The following is an 18,811-nucleotide window of genomic DNA, read 5'->3' as shown; positions in this document are numbered from 1 at the left end:
TCCATTAAACGGAGGGCACTAACGCGATGTGAACCTAGCCTTCTGGTATAACCAGTCCCGGGTTCCAAAGAGACCGGAGGAGTTGTGGAGGAAATCAGAGGACCAGCAGACAGCAGTGAAGATTGTGGACCATAGTAGCAACAACAACTTCATCCATTGGTAAGTATCAGGGCTGTGGCGGTAAAGGGCCAGGCATTGTGCGAAAATGAGGGAGGGGAGAGGGGTTAGGGTAGAGGCATGGAACGTGATAGGGGGAGGGGAGAGCCATGGAACACGATAGGGGGAGGGGAGAGGCATGGAACGCGATAGTAATACTGGATCAGATAGGCTGATGGATACTGCAGACAGAGGCCATTGTCTACCTCCTAAAGTGCCACTATCACTATTGACAGGGGCATCTGAGGGGTTAAAGTACCAGGATCGGAGCCAGGGCTCTTAAGAACTCAGCTGTGCAGAATAGCAGGCTCCAACTGCGGATGGCACAGAAACAACTCCAGTGCCCCTGCCGTCCTTAGACGCAACTGTACTTCAGACTGTGGGAAGTCACCTGCAATCTGGATGTACAGTTACGACCATTTGAAGGCTAATCTTTGAGCACATCAGTGCAGTCCCATTTTGTTGAATATCTGCCTATTTTATGGCATACAAGCTAGCAGGTTTGGACTGGCCCACAGAAGAACAGGAGAATCCTCCGGTGCGCCCCTATGGTAGAGTGGGCCATCACCCTCTTATATGAGCAGCACGTGAATCACTTTGTACATACATAGGCAGCATCTTATTAATCTATCAATCTACCCTGTTCATGGCTATATATTTGTGATTGAATGTCTGCTCATACTTTACTCTGCTACGCTCCATGACTCCTCTTTAATGCTCAGCCTTCTGCCATGTTTTCTTGTCTCTAGCAAAGTTTTACCTTCTGTGCTATCCTCACACAGCCTTTCACCCAAAACAAACATCTTAAGCATCACTTAGGGAGTAACTCTAGTAATGGAAGTGACACCTGCCTGAAGCCCTTGCGAAATGTTAATGTGATGAGTGGTATTTAATAAAGAACAGTTGTTTTAGGAGACCAAAAGCAGACAGTCACCGCCTGGTAAAAAAAAAATCATCTGCGTTTGAAAGACACAAGACCCAAAGTCTTCACACCTCGATGTAGATGTAGTGCTTGCTGTTCTCGATCACGTGCACATACGCACTGTGGATAGACTCTTCGTGGTGCTTAATCCCGGCTGACCAGTCTGCTGCAGAGCGAAGAACCTAAGAAGAAGGAGCACAGCAGGAATAGCCAATTCAACAGGGGAAAAAAACTAAACACAATACAGAAAATGTAAAACCATTGGCGTATTATTACAAAGTTTTTTCCAGGCAGAAAAACACCAAGTACACATTTTCAAAATGGCTTAAACACAAAAGTGAATGTGAAAAATCTTAAGTTGTCATCTTTAACATTTATACATATTTCCTACATGAACTCTTGAAGTCAGGTGACCCTTATCTAACCATTAGACCACTCAGTCGTTGCCCCTATAAGGGAAGTACGAGTGTAAACCACACCACACTGCACACTATCCAGGACGGCTTTCAGTGCCTGTTGCCATCTGTGCAATTCTTTTTTAAAGCTACATATGTCATTCAAACCCACTGACAGGCTCGGGCGACAACCTAATGTGTATGGGGGCCCCTGACAGATGACATGGGGGACACAAGGATCCAGTGTGTCCGATTTTGTACTGCAGATCCTTTTTATCTCTAACAGATAGGCAGTTGCTATCTAGCAGTGGTTCTTAAAGCAAACGCAGGAACCTCAGATAGCACGGGCGCTGCTGGGTGTGGGAGAGCTACAGGCCAAGGATCAGTCGCGCCATCATTCGGCACATCACTATCAAAAGTGTATGGGTGGGGGAGGTTTAGATTTTAAGTCATAGATCACTGTTCCCACCATCTTATCCACATTATTATTAAAATCAGAAAGAACAAATGTGTTAGCTAGGCAGAAGGACTGTGGGACATTTTCAAGAAATGCCAGAATCAAGGAATAACTGCTTGAATTAGTTATTAACCTTACATGCCTTACTTAAATCACAAGGGTAAAACCTACCTATATGCCCTCATTCCTGATATGGATAACACTGCTGATGTTCATGGCGGTATGTGCCCATGGACTTTTTAGATACGCTACAGACAAGCGACCACCAGGGGGAGCCTTGATCGTAGCACACTTTAAAAATTTCACAACTCCAAAGCATTCAGCTCCTAGACACATTGCTGGGGATGACACATTGCTGGGAAAGGGGCTTTGCTGGTACAGGAGAAATACTTCGGAGGTGTGAAATACTATCAGAAGCTCATTCCAAACCCATCTGGCCTTTTTTACAACACTTAAGCTACAAATTATATTAAGAAAACATAGCATTAAACGGCAATAATTCTCCATATAAACTTTCTTGCCACTAGCCTAGTATCATCTACTCCAAGCTGATGTATCCAACAATCATACCGCCACATGTGCAGCTATACACATACTTTTTTCTATACAGCTTTCCATGGGCAGGTGCAGTCCTGCTTTGCCGCGGTCTATTGTGAGGTCTGCTAGCACATAGAGAGGTTTAATGCTAGAGTTAGCGGCCATATGACTGGGGTACACCTCGTCACTGTGGGATAGCTTTACGCTTTTTTGATAAAATTAGTGTCAACTACTAATTACCCTATGTTATTTACATGTACTATTACCATTTCCTTACAGCAGGGTACTTGCTCATTGTTTTATGCTAGGTTTTAAGATATAAACGGTGTGAGATGTGTTTTATAATCACAAAGTAATAATGGGACATAAACACATAAGAGAGAAGATGTAATGACCCCAACATCTATAAGAAACACGATGTAATGACCTCAACATCTATAAGAAACACGATGTAATGACCCCAACATCTATAAGAGAGGCGATGTAATGACCCCAACATCTATAAGAGAGGCGATGTAATGACCCCAACATCTATAAAAGAGAGATGTAATGACCCCAACATCTATAAGAGAGAAGATGTAATGACCCCAACATCTATAAGAGAGAAGATGTAATGACCCCAACATCTATAAGAGAGACAATGTAATGACCCCAACATCTATAAGAAACACGATGTAATGACCCCAACATCTATAAGAAACACGATGTATTGACCACAACATCTATAAGAGAGATGTAATGACCCCAACATCTATAAGGAACACGATGTAATGACCCCAACATCTATAAGAAACACGATGTAATGACCCCAACATCTATAAAAGAGAGATGTAATGACCCCAACATCTATAAGAGAGAAGATGTAATGACCCCAACATCTATAAGAGAGAAGATGTAATGACCCCAACATCTATAAGAGAGACAATGTAATGACCCCAACATCTATAAGAAACACGATGTAATGACCCCAACATCTATAAGAAACACGATGTATTGACCACAACATCTATAAGAGAGATGTAATGACCCCAACATCTATAAGGAACACGATGTAATGACCCCAACATCTATAAGAAACACGATGTAATGACCCCAACATCTATAAGAGAGAAGATGTAATGACCCCAACATCTATAAGAGAGATGTAATGACCCCAACATCTATAAGAGAGACACGATGTAATGACCCCAACATCTATAAAAGAGAGAAGATGTAATGACCCCATCATCTATAAGAGAGACAATGTAATGACCCCAACATCTACGGTCATGGCCAAAAGTATTGACACCCCTGCAATTCTGTCAGATAATACTCATTTTCTTCCTGAAAATGATTGCAAACACAAATTCTTTGGTATTATTATCTTCATTTAATTTGTCTTAAATGAAAAAACACAAAAGAGAATGAAGCAAAAAGCAAAACATTAATCATTTCACACAAAACTCCAAAAATGGGCCAGACAAAAGTATTGGCACCCTCAGCCTAATACTTGGTTGCACAACCTTTAGCCAAAATAACTGCGACCAACCGCTTCCGGTAACCATCAATGAGTTTCTTACAGTGCTCTGCTGGAATTTTAGACCATTCTTCTTTGGCAAACTGCTCCAGGACCCTGATATTTGAAGGGTGCCTTCTCCAAACTGCCATTTTTAGATCTCTCCACAGGTGTTCTATGGGATTCAGGTCTGGACTCATTGCTGGCCACCTTAGAAGTCTCCAGTGCTTTCTCTCAAACCATTTTCTAGTGCTTTTTGAAGTTTGTTTTGGGTCATTGTCCTGCTGGAAGACCCATTACCTCTGAAGGAGACGCAGCTTTCTCACACTGGGCCCTACATTATGCTGCAAAATTTGTTGGTAGTCTTCAGACTTCATAATGCCATGCACACGGTCAAGCAGTCCAGTGCCAGAGGCAGCAAAGCAACCCCAAAACATCAGGGAACCTCCGCCATGTTTGACTGTAGGGATCATGTTCTTTTCTTTGAATGCCTCTTTTTTCTCCTGTAAACTCTATGTTGATACCTTTGCCCAAAAAAGCTCTACTTTTGTCTCTTCTGACCAGAGAACATTCTTCCAAAACGTTTAGGCTTTTTCAGGTAAGTTTTGGCAAACTCCAGCCTGGCTTTTTTATGTCTTGGGGTAAGAAGTGGGGTCTTCCTGGGTCTCCTACCATACAGTCCCTTTTCATTCAGACACCGACGGATAGTACGGGTTGACACTGTTGTACCCTCGGACTGCAGGGCAGCTTGAACTTGTTTGGATGTTTGTGCGAATGTTGGATAAAGAACCTCGACTATCTTGCGTTGAAATCTCTAGTCAATTTTTATTTTCCGTCCACATCTAGGGGAGGTTAGCCACAGTGCCATGGGCTTTAAACTTCTTGATGACACTGCGCACGGTAGACACAGGAACATTCAGGTCTTTGGAGATGGACTTGTAGCCTTGAGATTGCTCATGCTTCCTCACAATTTGGTTTCTCAAGTCCTCAGACAGTCCTTTGGTCTTCTTTCTTTTCTCCATGCTCAGTGTGGTACACACAAGGACACAGGACAGAGGTTGAGTCAACTTTAATCCATGTCAACTGGCTGCAAGTGTGATTTAGTTATTGCCAACACCTGTTAGGTGCCACAGGTAAGTTACAGGTGCTGTTAATTACACAAATTAGAGAAGCATCACATGATTTTTCAAACAGTGCTAATACTTTTGTCCACCCCCTTTTTTATGTTTGGTGTGGAATTATATCCAATTTGGCTTTAGGACAATTCTTTTTGTGTTTTTTAATTTAAGACAAATTAAATGAAGATAATAATAACAAAGAATTTGTGTTTGCAATCATTTTCAGGAAGAAAATGAGTATTATCTGACAGAATTGCAGGGGTGTGAATACTTTTGGCCATGACTGTATAAGAGACGATGTAATGACCCCAACATCTATAAGAGAGACGATGTAATGACCCCAACATCTATAAGAGACACGATGTAATGACCCCAACATCTATAAAAGAGAGAAGATGTAATGACCACAACATCTATAAGAGACATGATGTAATGACCACAACATCTATAAGAGAAGATGTAATGACCCCAACATCTATAAGAGAGACGATGTAATGACCCCAACATCTATAAGAGACAAGATGTAATGACCCCAACATCTATAAAAGAGAGATGTAATGACCACAACATCTATAAGAGAGACGATGTAATGACCACAACATCTACAGGTCCTTCTCAAAAAATTAGCATATAGTGTTGAATTTCATTATTTACCATAATGTAATGATTACAATTAAACTTTCATATATTATAGATTCATTATCCACCAACTGAAATTTGTCAGGTCTTTTATTGTTTTAATACTGATGATTTTGGCCTACAACTCCTGATAACCCAAAAAACCTGTCTCAATAAATTAGCATATCAAGAAAAGGTTCTCTAAACGACCTATTACCCTAATCTTCTGAATCAACTAATTAACTCTAAACACATGCAAAAGATACCTGAGGCTTTTAAAAACTCCCTGCCTGGTTCATTACTCAAAACCCCCATCATGGGTAAGACTAGCGACCTAACAGATGTCAAGAAGGCCATCATTGACACCCTCAAGCAAGAGGGTAAGACCCAGAAAGAAATTTCTCAACAAATAGGCTGTTCCCAGAGTGCTGTATCAAGGCACCTCAATGGTAAAGTCTGTTGGAAGGAAACAATGTGGCAGAAAACGCTGTACAACGAGAAGAGGTGACAGGACCCTGAGGAAGATTGTGGAGAAGGACCGATTCCAGACCTTGGGGAACCTGAGGAAGCAGTGGACTGAGTCTGGTGTGGAAACATCCAGAGCCACCGTGCACAGGCGTGTGCAGGAAATGGGCTACAGGTGCCGCATTCCCCAGGTAAAGCCACTTTTGAACCATAAACAGCGGCAGAAGCGCCTGACCTGGGCTACAGAGAAGCAGCACTGGACTGTTGCTAAGTGGTCCCAAGTACTTTTTTCTGATGAAAGCAAATTTTGCATGTCATTCGGAAATCAAGGTGCCAGAGTCTGGAGGAAGACTGGGGAGAAGGAAATGCCAAAATGCCTGAAGTCCAGTGTCAAGTACCCACAGTCAGTGATGGTGTGGGGTGCCGTGTCAGCTGCTGGTGTTGGTCCACTGTGTTTCATCAAGGGCAGGGTCAATGCTTTATGGAGATGAAGATTTCATTTTTCAGCACGACCTGGCACCTGCTCACAGTGCCAAAACCACTGGTAAATGGTTTACTGACCATGGTATTACTGTGCTCAATTGGCCTGCCAACTCTCCTGACCTGAACCCCATAGAGAATCTGTGGGATATTGTGAAGAGAAAGTTGAGAGACGCAAGACCCAACACTCTGGATGAGCTTAAGGCCGCTATTGAAGCATCCTGGGCCTCCATAACATCTCAGCAGTGTCACAGGCTGATTGCCTCCATGCCACGCCGCATTGAAGCAGTCATTTCTGCCAAAGGATTCCCGACCAAGTATTGAGTGCATAACTGAACATTATTATTTGATGGTTTTTTTGTTTGTTATTAAAAAACACTTTTATTTGATTGGATGGGTGAAATATGCTAATTTATTGAGACAGGTTTTTTGGGTTATCAGGAGTTGTATGCCAAAATCATCAGTATTAAAACAATAAAAGACCTGACAAATTTCAGTTGGTGGATAATGAATCTATAATATATGAAAGTTTAATTGTAATCATTACATTATGGTAAATAATGAAATTTAACACTATATGCTAATTTTTTGAGAAGGACCTGTATAAGAGACACGATGTAATGACCCCAACATCTATAAGAGACGATGTAATGACCCCAACATCTATGAGAGACACGATGTAATGACCCAAACATTAATTCCTAGCAGTCTGAGATCAGTATACTCCATTTATAGTACAGTAGAGTGAAGGGACACGTGCCAAGAATTTGGGTTAAGAGACAGAATTACAGCGGGAAATATGTCAAGAATGACATTTCATTTGCCAGACAAAGTCTGCTGGAGTAACGTGGTCCAAATTTATCAAAGGGTAGGAGCCTATTGTTTAACGTGGGGCATATCTTTGGGCTATCCATTGACCACAAACCAAAAACGGTAATTAGTCTTACCGGTAATAGTATTTCCAGGAATCCATCCTGACAGCACCATGGAGGTTGTCTTCTTATCCACAGTGGGACAGGAAACCACGAGCATAAAAGGACCCTCCCCTTACCAATCATCAGTGATTTTCAAAGTACCACATCTGGATGGATGCCAAAAAGAATATTTTATTTAAACACAAACAAGATACAAATGTTTACGTCACATCAGTTCTTAGTAAATCAGCATGGGAAGGGAAACTAGCAGTGCTGTCAGGATGGATTCCTGGAAATACTATTACCGGTAAGACTAATTACCGTTTTCCAGGTCATCCACCTGACAGCACCATGGAGAAGTACCAAAGCAGACTACTTCCTAGGGTGGGAATACTGCCTGGAGTACCCTCCTGCCAAAACTTAATTGCGTTGACATCACGTCTAGTTTGTAATGTTTGGAGAATGTACTAAGATTCGACCAGGAAGCGGCGTTACAAATTTGATCTGCTGAAGCCCCCCCTTTTTCAGCCCATGAGGCTGCCATTGACCTAGACGAATGTGCTCTGATATATCCCGGCGGATCCTTCCCCCGGGCTTTATAAGCCGAAATTATTGTAGATCTAATCCATCTCGCGATTGTGGATTTAGACACCTTTCTACCCTTATTTGGGCCTCTAAACTGCACAAAAAAGATTATTATCTACCCTCCAGGGTGCTGTAACCTCTAGGTATTTAAGAACCGATTCTCTAACGTCCAGGCTATGGTAAAGAGACTTCTTTTGATTTCTGGGTGACTGAAAAAAGGAAGGAAGTATGACCTCCTGATTAATATTTGACTCGGAGACCACTTTCGGGAGGAAAGCTGGGTCCAGTCTCCGAACCAATCTGTCATGCCTCTTTTAATTTAATGGAGCATATAGGGCACTTCTTATATTTCCCCTTCTTAGCCACGGTGGCGGGGGCTACCTATAACAATAGAAGCAGCACCGTTTTAGAAGGATGTGCATATAACCGGGAGGAAAGCATTAGTGGTTGCCCTCTTTAGGGGACTTACGTGTGCCTGGTTCTCTCCCTCTATCCTGGCGGTATCCTCCATTTCGGAAAATGTGCAGGATAGATTCCCCCTGTGCCTCGGACCACCCTGATGTCGGAGGAAAGCAACTGCTGTTGTGTTGTCCGAGAGTACTTTTACGTGTTTGTTCTTCACCAAGGCTTGTGCCTTGTCTCCTGGCGTTGGAGCGTTCGCGCTCGCCGGCATGCCCCGGAAGTGCTCCGTCTCCACCATAGAGAGAGACGGGGACGCCGACCCCGCCCCCCGCCAACAGCGACCCGGAAGAGGTTATGCCGCTACAGCGTGCGGCGCTCCGGTGAAGCGGTGCTGCGGTGAGCCGCCAGCCTGTTCACAGGGGCGGACCCGGGAACGCTCGGGCGGCGTGCACGGTCGAGAGCCCCCCCGGGAGGAAACGACCGGCGATCCCAGGAGCAGCGCTGCACTGGGTAAGCTGAGGGACCCTGTGTCGGGTTTCAGCGTACGGGGTCTTGAAGTGGGAAGGGTAATAAGGGCCTAAACCCCCCCGATCCACACTCCCCAAACGGAGCTTGCCGGAGTCTCGTAGTTCCTATCCAAAGTGGGACAGGAAAAACACTGATGATTGGTAAGGGGAGGGTCCTTTTATGCTCGTGGTTTCCTGTCCCACTGTGGATAAGAAGACAACCTCCATGGTGCTGTCAGGTGGATGACCTGGAAATGCCAGCTATAACCTGGTGTAATTTCTGCAAATGCACGTTCCCAGGTGTGCATCATAGCACATTGGTCACACAGCAACTGCCCCTTTTGTTGCACCCAGTTGTAGAAAACTGCAAAAAGTAAAAAAAAATGTTGACACCAATATCCTTGCAGAAAACTGGCACACAGCAAATAATAGATTGTGTCTATAGTTTATACATCGGACTAATAACCTGTTCGCTGTTGCCACACCGCAGACATCTTTTTGTGCCCTTTTGGCTACTAGGAATCCAGAGACCTGTAGCTCTAATGTGATGCCCATACATTGCACAGGATATTATCTTGTTGATCTGCTTAAATATGATGAAATATATAGAAAGGAAATTAAACTACTCAGCAGGGTGGGTAAACACAGCCCTTACTTCAGACATGACGTTACTTTGGTATTGCTCACTGAGGCGAGTTTCGCCCTTTCCCTTATACTCCTCTAGCAGGGAGGACAATATTTGAATAAAATATTTTCCAGTAATCTGCATAATGCAGGAGTACGAGTCATTTCCTTTTTCCATCTGCTCCAGGTCTCCTCCATCTGTCTCCAAGCACAGTGTTTCTCAGCTGACAGTTCTGCTCTATGGAGGAGACACCCACTGATCTATGGCGAGTGCCAATGTCTGTGAAACAGCTCTAGAATTGGATGGCAGCCCAGAACAACCTCTCCGTGCAACTTCTCAATGATCAGCCACGCTTGTATAATTAACATTTGTTTCTCAGTTCTTTTAGGTAGAAAAGTAAAGCAGCAATAAGAGATGGCTGAACTTAAAAAGAAATTAAACCTCACCTGAGAACTAGAGAAGCAAAGATGCAGACAAACACACATGCATTAACATACATTTCCAATGCGATAAAAACTAAAAATAGGGCCCATGGGCAGGGTGGAAAGCAGCAGCGTAGCTGGTGAGGAGCAGAGGGGGCGGTCACCCCGGGCCCCGTGCCCTGAGGGGGCCCACCCGGAGATACGGTACTGAAACTGTATTGGCATGCACAGCGCCCATACAGTTACACTCTGCTGCAGCGCAGAGCAGAGAGAATCCATCTCCCTACACGGACTTATGCCCGTCATCGCAAGTTCAACTGATGCAGATATAGATGACCGCATTGATGAGAGTGCGAACGTTACGAGGAGGAGAGGGGAGTATTGAATTTTTTTTTGGAATGCATTATACAATACAGAGTCTGCCTATGGGGGTGTATTTTACATATAGAGTCTGCCTATGCAGAGTGCATTATACTATACAGAGTCTGACAATGGGGGTGCATTATACTACAGAGTCTGCCTACAGGGGTGCATTATACTATATAGTCTGCCTATGGGGAGTGCATTATACTATATAGAGTCTGCATTTAGGGGTGCATTATACTATATAGAGTCTGCCTATAGGGGTGCATTATACTATATAGAGTCTGCCTATGGGGGTGTATTATACTATATAGGGACTGCCTATCAGGTGCATTTTACCATATAGTTGGCCTATGGAGAGTGCATTATACTACATAGAGTGTACCTATGTGGAATGCATTATACTATATAGGGTCTGCCTATCGTGTGCATCTTACCATATAGTCTGCCTATGGATAGTGCATTATACTACATAGAGTGTACCTATGGGAAGTGCATTATATTAGAGTCTGCCTATGTGGAATGCATTATACAATAGAGTGTCTGAATATGAGGAGCATTATACAATATAGAGTCTGCCTATTGTGCTGTATTGAGGCCTAAGGAGAGGGTGCATTATACTATATTGAGGACTATATGGTGCATTATACTATATGGAGGCTATCTAGGAGGCCATCACAGTGCTGGAGCCATCAAAACAGGTTGAGGACTACTAAGGGGTTAATATACTGTGTGGGTGGTACTATAAAGTGAGGGGGCATTATACTGTGTATAAGAGAGCATCATATGGTGTTTAAGGGAGCTGTACGGGGGGAGATTTGGGACATTATTAAATGTAAAGCGGGCACTTCTTGTTATAGGGGAACTCCGGTTGCTGTGACTGTCAAAGGAGCTTAAGAGGGCACTATTACTTTCTAGGATGCAAAATGTGGGCACGATTTTCTAGGGCACTTGCAATCCGGCATTACTATATTCTAAAGGTTTGTTTCATCATCTAGAGGGCACACACATAAGACATCAGCGGCTCAGTATTCGGGTATCAGCAGGATAAGGAGTTTGTGCAGGTTGGGGATACATGGTGACGGTGCTGAAAATATGAGACGTGAAATGTGTCTTTGTTGTATTCTCTGCAGCCGAGTCGTGGCTGGAAGAAGTTGTCATGTCGGTATGGGCCAGATGGAAAAGACGGAAAAAGTGAATGATTCCATCAGAAAGAACAACAGCGGTAAGTCATTATCTGTAACTGTGCTGTGATCTCTTAGGCTACGTTCACATTTGCGTTGCGTCGGGCGCAGCCACGGCGACGCATGCGTCATGCGCCCCTATATTTAACATGCGGGGCGCATGGACATGCGTTGTCCAGCGTTTTGTGATGCATGCGTCATTTTTGGCGCAACTGTCAGGGTGCAGACAACGCTGCATGATGCAGTTTTTTGGCGTCAAAAAAATTAACGCATGCGTCACAAAACGCTGCGTTGCCGACGCTGCGCACAACAACGCAAATGTGAACGTAGCCTTATATGTTCTGCAGGACTGGTATCTACCACTGACCATATGACAGTAATATCAATGTTGGTCTTTGTACAGATATTTTCAGCAACATAACAGTCTTCTGCTGGGGTTCTCCTACAGACACTAATAGGGTGCAACACTAGTTCGGGGCCCACTCCGAAGTTTCGCCTCCCCTGAATCAAAACCCTAGCTATGCCTCTGGTGGTATAGCATCTAGATTTCAATTTCACTGCTAAGTACTGCTACCTCTGCATACTCAAAATACTACACACAGGGTATTGCTGCCACGCAGGATACAAGAGAGGGCACCTGGTGGAATATTACTGACATAGTAACCATACGTTTGTAAGAAATGAAAGATACTTTCCCACAAATCACAGATCATCTACTCAAAGAATGGATACATAAATCTTTGATAATGGAGGGTTCCCAAATCCCTTTTATCCTTGACTGTGGTATGGAGCTGTGGTTGAGTATCGGCACTGCTGCTCTATGCAAACTATGTGAGTTAGGCCTCATACACACGTCAGTGTCTTCAGTACGTGTGGTGACAGTTTTCACACTTAATGGGAACCTGCCACCCCCCAAAATCGAAGGTGAGCTAAGTAAGCCCACCAGCATCAGGGGCTTATCTACAGCATCCTGTAATGCTGTAGATAAGCCCCCGATGTATCCTGAAAGATGAGAAAAAGAGGTTAGATTATACTCACTCAGGGGCGGTCCCGGTACGATGGGCAAAGTACTGCAGTGCGCAGGCGCCGGGAAAGGTCAGAGAGGCCCAGCACCTGCGCACTGCAGTACTTTGCTCTGCCCTCAACAGGGCAGACAAAGTACGCCTGCACCGCAGCGTGACTACAAGAAGAGGACGTCATCGTAAGAAGATCTATCGGACCGGACCGCTGCAGGACCACCCGTGGGTGAGTATAATCTAACCTCCTTTTCTCATCTTTCAGGATACATCGGGGGCTTATCTACAGCATTACAGAATGCTGTAGATAAGCCCCTGATGCTGGTGGGCTTAGCTCACCTTCGATTTTGGGGGTGACAGGTTCCCTTTAATGGAGACATTTACACATGTAGCCAAATTTAATTCTATGGTACTGTGCATGTCCATTTTTTTCCGGCAGCGTGGACCGCAATACATCCAGCACATGTGCACAGTGATGACATCAGTGTAACACGTATCGAAATGAAATGCTCCGGCGTCTAGGAAAAGCTTTTCAGTTAGCGCTGTTCCTAGGCGCCAGGTGCTGACTACAAATGTCATCATTCTCATATGGTCTACCTGTGATCAGTGAATATTAAGTAAATAATAAATATTAAAAGCGTTGTGGGGTCCCCCCTATGTTTTAAAACAAGCTTAGATAAAGCACACATCTGCGGGCTTCTATTATCAGGCTGGGACAGTCCATGGTTAATGGCCCATCCAGAGCCAAAAAAAATTGAAGGCAGCAGCCCTAGAATTGGCACATCACATTAGATGAGTCAATTCTGATGCTCTACCCAGCTCATCTCGATGCCCTGGTGCGGTGGCAATTGGCGTAATATATGGGTTTGATGACAGCGGTGATTTGTCAAAAAGCATTAAGCTACTTACGGTAGCGGCATTTCTCGGAGGCCCATGACAGCACGACGAGAGAGGGGATCCGCCCATTAGGAACAGGAAACCTACAGATACAAAAGGGCGGCACCTCTCCCCTGCATCAGTTGTATTTCAGAGCCTTGAGAGGACTACCGCGGTTAGTAGCATACAAAAATACACATTATATACAGTTTATATACAAAATTTTAACCCATATATTGGAACTGGGCATATACACGTGAGATATATACATTATAGGAGGTGCAACCCCCACGTGAAATAGGGAGGGAACTAAGGGTGCTGTCATGGGCCTCCGAGAAATGCCGCTACCGTAAGTAGCTTAATGCTTTACTCGGACTCCCATGACAGCACGACGAGAGATTTACAGTGATGTAACACTACCTTAGGGAGGGACTATAGCCTGCAGCACCCTTAACCCGAAGGTGAGATCAGAGGAGGCCCCTAAATCCAACCTATAGTGCTTAAAGAAGGTGGACGGGGATGACCATGTGGCCGCCTTACATATCTGGTCGATTGATACTCCAGATTTCTCCGCCCAGGATGTAGCCATGGCCCTGGTGGAATGCGCCCTCAGATTCTGCGGAGTCGGACCCCCACCTGCAGTATAAGCCAAAGAGATAGCCTCCCTAATCCACTTTGCTAGTGTGTACTTTGATACCCTGAGTCCTTTTCTGGGATTTTGGAAAGATAAAAATAAGGCATTATCTTTCTTCCATGTATCAGTAACAGAGATGTATTCTAACAGGCATCTCCTAACGTCTAGTGTATGGAGTAGCTCTTCTTTAGGGTTGGAGGGATTGGGAATGAAAGATGGTAACACTATCTCCTGAGACCTGTGAAACCGAGATGATACTTTTGGTAAATAGGCCGGGTCTGGTCTGAGGACTACCCTATCTGGCAGAAACTCTGTATAAGGGGAAATTCTGGAGAGAGCTTGTATATCTCCTACCCTACGGGCAGATGTTATTGCTACCAGAAATGCTGTTTCAAGGGATAATGCTTTAATTGAAGCTGATTGTAATGGTTCAAACGGCTCTCTAGTCAATGCTGACAGGACTAGGTTAAGATCCCAAGGCATAGATCTATCCCTATGTATGGGTCTAGCCCTACTAGAGGCTTTAATGAACCTTGAGATCCAATAATTATTGGCGACGTTACATGAAAACAAGGCCCCTAGGGCCGAGACTTGTACTTTTAGGGTACTAGTGGATAGATCTAGCTCTAAGCCCCTTTGCAGGAATTCTAAGATCTGTTTTATAGGTATTCCCTCTTCTAAATTAAAGTCAGAAGAGGCCAGGAATTTCCGCCAGGTTCTAGCGTAGATTGTTGTTGTAATCTGCTTCCTACTTTTCATAAGGGTTTCAATCAAATTTGGGGAGAACCCTTTGTTTTTCAGCAACGCCCTCTCAAACTCCATGCCGTCAAATGGAGACTCTTTACTTGAGGATGGCTGATCGGACCCTGGTGGAGCAAATCTGGGATGTCCGGAAGCACCCAGGGGTCCTCCACTGACATGACCCTGAGCCAGGTGAACCAGGCCCTTCTGGGCCAGAATGGGGCAATCAATATAACTCTTGCCCGATCTTCTCTTATTTTCCTGATTACCAGAGGTATCAGGCCCAGCGGGGGGAACGCATAAGCCAACCGAAAGTCCCAGTTGATCAGAAAGGCGTCTACCGCCAGAGGATTCTCCCTGGGATTTAGGGAACAGAATTTTATTGTCTTTCGGTTGTCCCTGGTGGCAAATAAATCCACCTCTGGATGTCCCCATTTTTGGACAATCTGGTTGAACACGAGATCGTTTAGAGACCATTCCCCTTGTCTCAGGGTGTTGCGGCTTAAAAAGTCCGCTTTCACATTTTCTTTTCCTTTTATGTGCAGTGCGGTTAAAGATAGAAAATTGTTCTCCGCTGTCTGGAATAACCGGTCCGCCACTCTCATCAGAGATTCGGAATGAGTTCCACCCTGGTGATTTATGTATGCGACCGCCACCTGGTTGTCCGAGAGGATCTTGACGTGGTGACCCTCGGATTGTAAAGGTCTGGTATGAAATTGGGCCCAACGGACAGCGGGAATGCATGAGGTTAGAGATCCTAACAGTGACATAGCCTGTCTAAGGGTCATGGATGGTTTATCAATTGCTTTAGATACTTGTTGTTGGATGTGTAACAACTTGTCAGGCGGAAGACAACACTGTTGGGTTTCTGAATTTAACAACAGCCCTAAGAATCTCTGTATCATTTGGGGCTGTAACCGGGATTTTTCATAATTTATGATCCACCCCAGATGTTCAAGTTTGGTTGTGGTTGTCTCTAGTTGTGAGAGGCAATGGTCTGCCGAACTTCCCACTATAAGGAAGTCATCCAAATAGGGGACAATCAGGATGTCAGATTCTCGCAAGTGCGCCATGACTTCGGCCACTAACTTTGTAAATACCCTAGGGGCCGCTGATAGGCCAAAGGGAAGAGCTCTGAACTGGAAGTGACGAACCTGACCCCCCATTGTCACAGCTACTCTCAGGAATCTCTGGAAGTCTTCATGTATTGGAACATGATAGTATGCGTCCTTTAAATCCACAACTACCATGAAGCAGTGTTTAAACAACATTTTTATTGCTGTACTGACTGTTTCCATTTTAAATGATTCATTGACCAGGAATTCATTAAGGCTTTTGAGATTTATGATCGTTCTAAACGATCCGTCTGGCTTCTTGATCAGAAAAAGAGGAGAGTAAAATCCCCTCCCTTTTTCTGATCCTGGGATTTCGATCAAAACTCTCTTGGAGCATAAGTTCATGACCTCTGCTTCCAGGGCTGCTTGTTCAAGGGGGGAGGAGCGTAAAGGGGTTAACTTAAATTTATCCCGAGGCCAATGACTAAAGTCAAGCTTTAGGCCTTTAGCTATAATGCCTCGGACCCATTTACTGTTCGAAATGTCAAACCATGCTGAAGAGAATGTTGACAGTCTACCCCCCACGGGGATTGCTAGTCATTGGTCCGGCTTTTTCTGTTCTTTTGAGGAACGGCGAAACATATAGCCCGTACCTCTTCCGCGTCTGTCCTCCCATCTAAAACTCTCTCTAGAGGGTGAGGACCCGCGTTTCTTTCCGCGACCAAATCTTCTTCTGTTGAAGGGCCGACGGTAGGATGCTGAAGAAGGATTAGGAAATTTCTTCTTGTCATCCCCCGCTTTCTCCAGCAACTCATCCAGAGTTGGACCAAAGAGATATTCTCCCTTACATGGGATTGCGCAGAGCTTAGCTCTGGATTGTATGTCGCCTGACCAGCACTTCAACCATAAGGCTCTACGAGCCGCGTTGGAGAGCCCTGCCGCTCTAGCCGCCATCCTGACTGAGTCCACCGAAGCGTCTGATAGAAAGGCCGCAGCATTTTGAATTGTTGGTAAGGCCTTCAGAATAGAATCTCTGGAAGCGCCGTCCTTAAGCTGGGTCTCTAACTGATCCAGCCAGACCATTAAAGATCTGGCTGTACATGTTGCGGCAACCGCTGGTCTGAGAGATCCTGCCGCTGTTTCCCAGGTACCTTTAAGGAAAATGTCCGCTTTTCTATCAAGGGGGTCCTTGAGGGTCCCCATATCCTCAAATGGCAACGAGGCTCTCTTGGATGCTTTTGCCACCGCCGCATCCAACTTAGGGGCTTTGTCCCATGTCTCTACAACCGGATCATCAAAGGGGTACCTGCGTTTTAAAGCTGGCGGTAAGGAACCCTTCTTTTCCGGCTTCTTCCATTCCCGGAGGATTAAGTCTTGAATCTTTTCGTTCACTGGAAAAGATCTGTGTTTTTTACGATCCAGTCCGCTGAACATCATCTCTTGCTTTGAGGGCTGCGGCTTGGTTTCTTCTATGCCCATTGTGCCCCTGACTGACTTGACCACTTTGTCAATCTTATCCAGGGGCAGACAAAATCGTCCAGACTCCTCATCTGATGAAGAGGAGGAAGGACTAGAGTGATAGGCACCCTCTTCTCTTTCTTCCTCCGAAGAATTAGAGTCCAGGGGGGTTCTATGTTTTGAACCTCCCGTTTGGGATAGGGACCGTAGAGATTCCCTCACTTCCAAACGTATCATCTCCTTCAGGTTTGCCGCACTCACAGACTCTTCTGCTACCTGGGGGGGGGACAGTATAGGTGATAACTACTATCTGACCTAATGTCGCTTCCACCCCACCACACCTGTAGACCTCACCGTCTGTTGTATACAGGGGGCACATAATTTCTTAGGATAACAGTCTGGTAAGGGGACTCCACAGAGGGCACACTCCTTATGTTTTGACTTGTCACTCTTCTTTCCCTAGAATGATAAAGTATAAGGGGCCCGCGTCACAGAGTGAACTTTCACGTAGATCACTTACCCGTGCGCCAAAGTAAAGTACCGGAATGCGAGGGGGTTCTTTCCTAGTCGAAGCTCTTGATCCCTGCCCGGATGAGCTTTTACGACTGGACTGGTCGCTTCTGTCTTTCTCCTTGGGCTTCTGACGCACATCATCAAGCAGCTGCTGCTGCTCACCACCACTCTCCATGACGAATTGCGACCAAAAGCAGGGTTCCTGAATCGTCACCTGCTTAAATCCCCCTTGGATCCGGTCAGCAGATAGGTCAGTGCCATTCCCATTGGCCCAGGATACCGCAGGGAGGATAGGATTCATGTGGGAAAATACCGGTAATCAGGATACATGGGCGCCGCCATGTTGTATCGACTGCGCATGCGCAGACATCCGGCGACCCGGAAGCGGCTACTAACTCCGCCCCCCCGCGTCACCGCACCCGGAAACGCTCCAGCACACGCTGAGAGCGGTGCAGGACGCCGGGGACGGATCGCAGCGCTCCGGCCACATAGTCCTGACGCCGGCACCCCGCAAGTACGCCACCGCTGCACCGCCAATGGGAAATACTTACCGGCGCTGACGCTGATGGAGGCGAGAAATCCTCTGGACTCTGCTCCCTGCTGCGAACGCCACCGACGTGCAGTCCAGCAAGGACCACCGTGGCGTCTCCAGGGATCTCCGCACCGGCCGAGGTAGGAGACCCCCTCACTACCGGAATCGGCCGGCCGGCCTGGGCTCCATAAGATTCATCTGTGGGCACCCATCCCTTTAGGAACAGGAAACCAACTGATGCAGGGGAGAGGTGCCGCCCTTTTGTATCTGTAGGTTTCCTGTTCCTAATGGGCGGATCCCCTCTCTCGTCGTGCTGTCATGGGAGTCCGAGTAAATTACAGC

The 18,811-nt window shown here is 45.5% G+C and overlaps 1 protein-coding gene across 3 annotated transcripts in view; it reads right to left on the bottom strand.

The window, feature by feature from the left end:
* Window positions 1-18,811, bottom strand: part of PLD1 (phospholipase D1) — a 327,109-nt gene that overhangs the window by 37,438 nt on the left and 270,860 nt on the right. For all 3 annotated transcript variants that reach the window (XM_077290541.1, XM_077290540.1, XM_077290542.1), the window contains one exon: window positions 1,150-1,260. In XM_077290541.1, the coding sequence (XP_077146656.1) occupies window positions 1,150-1,260 (111 nt within the window). The remainder of the gene's footprint in view (window positions 1-1,149; window positions 1,261-18,811) is intronic.

This window comes from Ranitomeya variabilis, chromosome 2, assembly GCF_051348905.1.
Source record: "Ranitomeya variabilis isolate aRanVar5 chromosome 2, aRanVar5.hap1, whole genome shotgun sequence".
NCBI lineage: Eukaryota > Metazoa > Chordata > Amphibia > Anura > Dendrobatidae > Ranitomeya > Ranitomeya variabilis.
The sequence above is the reverse complement of the archived record's forward strand: the minus strand, read 5'-3'. Positions and strand labels throughout refer to the sequence as shown.